This window comes from Zea mays, chromosome 2, assembly GCF_902167145.1.
Source record: "Zea mays cultivar B73 chromosome 2, Zm-B73-REFERENCE-NAM-5.0, whole genome shotgun sequence".
Classification (NCBI taxonomy): domain Eukaryota; kingdom Viridiplantae; phylum Streptophyta; class Magnoliopsida; order Poales; family Poaceae; genus Zea; species Zea mays.
Window position 1 is genome coordinate 117,556,383 of NC_050097.1, and position 7,836 is coordinate 117,564,218.

General features: G+C 41.6%; 1 protein-coding gene across 2 annotated transcripts; it reads right to left on the minus strand.

Annotated features, from left to right (window-relative positions):
- Nucleotides 1–2,416: 2,416 nt before the first annotated feature.
- Nucleotides 2,417–7,582, minus strand: LOC100281287 (uncharacterized). 2 transcript variants are annotated; one of them, XM_035964783.1, is made up of 10 exons: nt 7,133–7,287; nt 6,980–7,041; nt 6,777–6,884; nt 5,980–6,059; nt 4,821–4,983; nt 4,546–4,620; nt 4,378–4,466; nt 3,407–3,526; nt 3,077–3,121; nt 2,417–2,818 (listed from the first exon to the last, which is right to left on the minus strand). In XM_035964783.1, exons 2-10 carry the CDS (start codon nt 7,037–7,039, stop codon nt 2,704–2,706), a joined length of 855 nt encoding a protein of 284 aa, XP_035820676.1. In that variant the 5' UTR covers nt 7,040–7,041; nt 7,133–7,287; the 3' UTR covers nt 2,417–2,703. The 2 variants fall into 2 exon arrangements, with proteins under 2 accessions (XP_035820676.1, NP_001147677.1); NM_001154205.1 differs by lacking the exon at nt 7,133–7,287 and adding an exon at nt 7,412–7,582 and having other exon boundaries at nt 2,461–2,818.
- Nucleotides 7,583–7,836: the final 254 nt, after the last annotated feature.

The window sequence follows — 7,836 nt, forward strand, 5'->3', positions numbered from 1 at the left end:
CGAGCCGCGCCGCGCCAGGGCGAGCCACCGGGGGGCCGCGCCGCGAGCGAGCCGCGAGGGGCGTGCGCAGGGGAGAGGGAAGGGGAAGGAGGGAGAGAGGAGGGGGAGGGGAAGCTCACCTTAGGATTCGACGATCGACGATAACCGTCCACTGGATCACACCTAGGGCAAGGAGGTATTAGAGAGGTGGGAGAGAGGGAGAGGAAGTTGCTGCACGGGAAACAAAAATGAAAGAGAGATGGAGGGGGCGCCAGGGCCGGGCCGGACCGCGGGCCAGGTCGAAAACCCACAGCACGCACGACCACAATCGAAAGAAAAACACAAATCGAAATCGAAACGAGACGGACGCGCGATTAAACACAACAGCAGACAAAAGAAATATGCTTCGGCATGATGCAACACCCATGTCAACTTAGGTTTTTGTTTACACTCATTACGGACACCAGTCACTATACTGCTTTGAAACTTGGAAGAAGGAGTGAAACGGGAAGAGAAAAGAGAGTAACGCCTGAATTTGGTGAGTATCAGAGAAAAAAAATTATACCCCCAAATTCAGGGCGTTACACCTCGGCATACAAGGGCTATCGTCTACATGGAGTGCACACCAGTCTCTACTCCAGCCACAACATTCGCACCCTCACGACGCTACGACTGCGGGGGATTTCATTTCGTTGGCTCCTACCTTCGACTTCTACTCTAGCCTCATCGTGTGTGGTGCCCTCGTTGCAACTGCGATAGGATGTTAGACTGTGTGTGTAGGCCGACACCACTGTTGGGCTGCCGATCCATTAGGGTTAAGGTTCTAAGTCTCTGTATATGTACCACATCTCCTATGCAATAAAACAAGCAGTTCCATTTCTTACAGAATTTATAATACATGAAAGTTACAAAACATGTGTTTACATCACGCGCAGGAAAAACATAGGAATGCAAGACACAAAAGAAAGAAAATATGAGGTTGGACCTCATGTTTATTTCCCTCCAAAATTACCAAGTAGGATGTTATTCCATATGAATTTTAAATGTATTGATAGGATTCAATCCTTTATCCTAAAGGTTATTATAGAAAAACTTTCTATAAAAACTAAATCCTCTAAAATCCCTTTGTTTTTCCTCTATTTGGAAGGAGGCCTAAAAGGGAAACTTTCTGTAGGAAGTCAGGATCGAGTCTCCATCGCCGTCTCTAGGATCGAATGTGGTGCAGGCCAAGGAGGCGACATGCTTGCTAGTTGCTTGAGATATTGGGCCTCTAGAAAAAAAACTAGGCCGCTCGATGTGTCTAAGAAGCGGCCCAAGCTAGGAAAAATGAGCTTCGTGCTGGGCTAGCGGGTTTGCAAGCTTTTCGTACGGCGTCTATACTCAGAGGGTCTGGTGTTCACGACGCTAGCTAGTGTGACATCACCTTTTTAAGGGTTAACTTGGAAACTCAAATCCCTCTAGCAACCCTTAATCCCCTTTGATCCTAGAAAAGATTTAATTGTTTTTGTCTGTCTAAGGGGGGAGAGGGGATAAGGGGGCAGAGGATCCCCCACCTCATCATTCTATTAATCATCCGTCATGGAGCGGGAAGGAAGTTATAGATAAATTACATGGCTCGGGGAGCAGGAGGAGGCACGGAGGGGTTACATGGGACACGGAACAAACAGTGGGATGAAAATAGTGCGCCACGTCTTCATCAGATGGTGTCTATAAGGGCGTAGGTGTTGCGCCCACAATCGGGAGATTTAATTTTTTTTTTTAAACTAGCCCTAAAGGAAAAGAGTGTCAAAACCCTAATCGCCATAAATGGGAAGTTCAGAGTAGTATTCTCAGAATAGTTAACAAATGGACTGGATGTAGCTAGGGAATTTTCAAAATAGGATGACAAAAGGAATCAGCGGTGAACACCAATTCACCAAACAAGCCCTTGGGGTCATAAGGCAGGCTCAGCCGCTCAGATTCTGTCTTGAGCTTCCTCCTGGTTGCTTCTTGTCATCGCTGGGCAGAAAAGATCATGCAAAACTGTACCTCGATAAAGGAGAACAAATAACCAGCTCGATCTTCTCTGCAAGTCCAGATTCCTTCACATGCTCTCGCAGGCGGTCAGCCTGTATTTTCATTAGTTTAATAAGTAAGTCTCTTGCCAACGGAACATGGAAGAATCATATAGAGGCATCTAGCTAGCTGATGTTTTGGTCAAAACTAAATTACCTGCATTGCACGTTGTGATCCGTCTCGCCTTCCACGTTGTAAACAAAACATATATGGTTTTTACACAATGTAAACAGTTTGGATGCATATGCAGCAGCGCCGGCCTCCATTATCTCTGAACCAGAAATCAGAAATACAGCGCACAACCCAAAACCATACATCGATCGGTTTTATCGCCATCCATCAGAAACCACCCCTAGGTTTTAAAACAGCTAGGAAACCAATAGAATTTTGACGTGCATCACCTGGTGAATGTGGGGTGATCCGGTTATTATTATTATTATTATCATAAATAGGCGATCTTAGTCCAATGCCCTGAATCTCAAATGTAGGCTGAGACAAAAGAGCAGACATGCTTATACATTGCTGCGTAGTTCATCTCGACTAACGCAATGGTATGTGTAAACTCTATCTGTAGTAGATGCCCTCTTCAAAGCAAGCAAGCAAGCTTCGCAAAGGTCAGAGTGGCTTTTTGATAATCCAAGTCATCTACGGTATGCTTTCAAGGTTGCCTCAGTTCTTCTGAGCTTCATCAACCTGCTTCTTATCTGCAATATCACTAGGCACATCTAGCCCGGTTGGATTCTTGCCAGCATAGTTGAATCTTGACGAATATGACCCAAGCATGCTGCATCGTGGAAAATTAAAATGATAACAAAATAAGGCCAATACCACATATATATATATATATATATATATATATATATATATATATATATATATATATATATATATATATATATATATATATATATATATATATATATATATATATATATATATATATATATATATATATATATATATATATATATATACTTGAAATATAAGCACAAAAACAAAAGGCAGTGCACGCCATATCCATAAATGAGGTGCCAAAACTGACCTTCTGTCAACCAACACCATCGACCGTAGCTCGCAGTTTGCAAAGCTGCAGAACACCAACTGAAAGTTAACGACACGTCCTTCTACTACATCTAATAAACATGGCTAAACATTTTAAGTTGTAGTGCAAGGATCAGTACAGTGAGAGACAGAAAAAAAAAGAAGGGAACTAAAAGCTTAACCTACTGCTACTGGACATATTAGAGTGTACAAACAACGGAATCTGTGGATACACTAATCTGTCGCTTTGAACATTGTCACTGTTGTGAATGTGTGATAGTTAGTTAACAGTTACCAAGGAAAAAAAAGGGGTCAACGTCAAGACGCTTACTGCTTGCTAACTTCGTCTCTTATGGTTGGATGGCACTCCTTGCTGTACATGCTTAAGGTGTGAAACAAGAAACCACTGTGACTGACAATAGCTATCTCTTTCTCTTCTCTTGTCCACAACCTGAAAGTATGTTCAAACAATGGGCAGAAATCCAGATATAATGATAGAGTGAGTAACTAGTCCACTCATAGACCAAGCTAAACTGCCTTTACAGGCCCCGACCTACATGCAAGAGGTTCTGCTGTTTCCTGCATTAGACCCTTTCTAGGAAAAAAGTATTCAACTCTGTGAGAGATCATCAGTACATGGAAACTAGCACAAAATAATCAGTACAAAACATAGCGGAAGCAGCCTCAAGCAGCGGTATATCCACTCCATAAATTCAACACTCAGCATCAGTCTTAATTAGTGTAAACATTGACTAGTCTATAGATAGGCATAAACTTATACGAAGATGCCAGTCCATAACTTGAAAGGCAAGATGAACAAAAAAAACTTTCCATGAAAAAACGATTTAACTTATTCCTAACCAAGATGTTCATTACCAAAATGGTAAGCATGCCATCACTGAATGCCACTAGAGTGAACAAATTGCTTCTTTGACGTTTTTCCCATCACGTCCGAACCGAATTTCATTACTGATAAGCAACAAAATTACAGAGGTTTCATGCCAAGTTTGAGACCCAAAAAACAACTATTGCCCACCAAACTGAGTACACAGGACTCAGACAGAGGCACCGAAACAGTATGCACCTACACTACACCACAGCCAGAATGAAAAGTCAGGTCAAGCTATAACAATGCTACAACTAATACCACATCGACTTATTACATGCAAAACACAAGTGTATATACATAGAAAAGCGTAAGCAAATTGTTTCTTTGATGTTACATATAAAAAGCATCAGACAGCTTGTTTCATGGTCATATATCCATACAAAAGCTTAATTGGTCTTAGAAAAGAAATTTACCAGTCCATAAACTTCATACCCCTCAATGCGACAGCCTCATTTGTTTCTCTCACATCTGGTTCCCAAAGAACATCTCCATCATTCTCTATCTGCAAATAAGCAAATACATATCTGAAGAAAAGCAATGCCCAAGAAATGGCTCATGAACGGACAATAGGAGAGACTTGCCAATGAAAAATCAATGGCAGGGAAGAGAGGCCGGTATTCTGTTATGCTCCTCCTCTTGTCACATGGATGGACACCCTGATTTAATAGCAACCAAACAAAACATGAAATAATAATATAGCATATCGGGAAAAAATCATAAATGCATTACTAAAGTGAAGAAACTAACGGGAACAAATCAAAGCATTTATGTTGTCACAAACCAATGTAGATGAAGTGCTAACTACAAGTGTACAACATCATAATCATGGTATGTGTTAACAAAGAAAAGCAAGTACCAAGTGCTCTCTGCAGGTTTCAACTGCAATAAATGGGGGGCAGTTCAAACTTGAAACAGCTGGACGTCCACTGTGTCCAGCATTTTCAACCATTAGTGGAGGTGCATTTACACCATCAGTATACTTTTCACCACCAAAGACCCCAACTGCAGTTTGCATAGTCCTGTCAGATTGAAGTGAAATATGGTGAGGGTCATTTAGTAGTTCATATAACTGCAATATAACCTCACAGTATATATGTGGAGGCCTGATTACTGAAAATATATAATTGATAGCGGAGATAGCAGATTGAGTAAGTATTCACATGAAAGGAAAAAAAAAATGCTATTTAGCTGTACTAGAATATAGTAACCAGAATTTACATACAAGAGATATGCAAACCAAGCAGCAGAATTATACAAATATGTCATTTTATTTCATTGTCTGTAGACATTCCATATGCATATATGCTAATCAAAGTTGTCAAACTATCTTCATGAACAGTTGTTTCACAATTTTATCAGTAGTAGTCAAGCACGCAAACCATGCAGCAGGGTTATAGTGAAATGATGCTTAATGTGTAGACCACTAGACATTCCATATGCAAATATAATAATCAAACTACTGAAATTGTTTTCATAGTCTCAGTTCACATATAAAGAAATGAAATCCCAAACACTATGTTTACTCATTATACAAAAATCAACCTTGTACACAAGAACGCAAGTCCAAATCATAGAAGTTTACTTAGCCATCAGTCCTGATGCAGCACAGCACAGTTTTGACTCTATCCGGAAAGAGCCAACTAGCCAAGTTTAGTTAAAGTCATGTATTTGCATGCATTAATAATGACAATTGTGTGTAGCTTATTGTACAACCGTAGACATACAAAAAGTCAAAGAGGCATAGGGTGGTAGAGCTTATGACCCACAGGATATGGACAGATCTAAAGACCATCCAAATACCATGTTCAGTTCAAGAAAAAGGGAAATATATTAGCAAGAAAAACCTAGTCAATTGCTTTAAGCAGAGCTACAAGTGATCTTATAAGCTGACAAAATGTGTTCCCAAAAATTAGCGATGCCAAAACTAAAGAGAACCATTTCTCAAATACTAGGAAGACTACCAGAGGATCTGTAATAGTAAAAGCACACAGAAATATATTAAGGCCAGACTATACCTCAGTAAAGGGGAAGTAATAACCAATTCAATCTTCTCTGCAAGCCCACTTTTCTTCACATGCTCCCGCAGACCATCGACCTACAAATTGGAGGTAAGTCAACAATTCATGAATCTTGAAAATGTCATATGGAAACGATTACGTGATGGCTCCTCAGCTAATGTACAGAATTAGACATGAAACTTGGAATTTAACACCAAAATAGTCTTGAAAATCATGAAACACCAGTGCCTTATGTATGCGTATTGGATCTGCTCTTCTGTTTGCACGAACACATGAATGAGATTCTATTCCTCTTCCTTATTCTTCAAAAACAAAACCTGCACCCACCTGTCTTAGGACTATGAAGCCTTCTATCAAAATGCATGTTTGTAAAAAGAAGAGACATGATTATTGATGACAGTAGCATATGAAGTAAGGTAAAAGTAGTTGGAAATCAGTAAGTGGGGGATTGAGACTTTCAGATTTTTTCACTTGAATTATTTCCATGGCTAATCTATTTTGTCATGAATGGGTGATGCTTTGTGTGCTAAAATTGAAGAGGATAACATACAGAATAATCTCCATGGCTAATTCTACATTTGTTACTGCTTAGCGAGCATCAGTTATTAGAATAAACGTGTGCAATTTGGACCTACCTTGCTAGCTTAGGCCCAAATAAAAATTTGTTAGTAGAAGCACAACTCCATCCATGCAGCTTATTTTGTCAGTAGAAACTAACACCCTGTTATCAGTTACTACTCCAGTGCATAAGGACTGATTAAGTTGTGGAAAAAAAAGAAAGAGCAGAACCTTACTTGGTTCCAACCCAAAGGGGTGAGCTGAGCATCGAACAGTTCATGTGACATGTAGGCGCCGAAGTCCTTCTCGCCTGCGACGTTGTGAATGCCCTGGGCATGCCTGACCTGCACATTTGAAAGAGGCAGTCATCCTAGCATATTTTATGTATCCCTCCTTTGCCAATTCTGTAATTCAGTATCGATGGGGGAGTAGGAATTACCAGGTAAATGGTTTTGCAGCGGTGCAGAGGGTACAGGGCAGTGGTGGCGCCAAGTTCCATTCCTGCGCGTGGATTGGGCATGAGAGGAGTGTGAGGCAGAGAAGAGTGATACGGAAGGTCAATAACCGGAGAGCAGAGAAAGGGATGTGCTACTAGATCCCAAGGGGCCGATGAGACGACGACGAATCGTATCATCACTGGTAAATCTGTGGAGGAGGGTGAGAAGACGTGGATCCCATTGCTGAGGGAAGGATGAGGTCCCCGGGCGGGAAAAGGGCGAGAAAGGGAACCGCGGGAACGGAAGGACATCTGCAGATCGCAATGCTACCTAGACTAACGGGATCTAGGGTGAAGGAGGAAAAGGGCGGGAACATGTCTCCTCCCCTACTGGTACAGTTGATTCGAAGAGAAGAGGGAGAGAGGCGGGCGTACCTGAGGATGCGCAGCGGAACGGAGGAACGAGACGGGATTTGGCGCGGCGGTCGTGAGGAAGTCCGACCGGGACCCTGACAGAGGCGGAGGAGGACGGAGACGGGGGAGCTCCTGCTGCTGGGCCTGGGAAGCAGAGGAGGTGGATTATCATTTTTATTACTATTATTAACCCACTGTCCACAGGATCAGAATGGGACTGTGAAATAAAAAATAAAAATTGGCCGGGAAGGAAGCAGAGCACGGAGCTCCTCTTCTAACTCAAATAATTCCTTCCAAGTGAGAAGCAACTTGTGTCTAACGCGCGCTTTGCGCGCGAGGTGAGATTTTTACGATCTTATCGAAATGTATATAAAAAAGAGATGTCAAACCGAGTATCTAACGGAATTTATATAAGCTTAGTATTAGTTCAAAGTTATATTTCATGT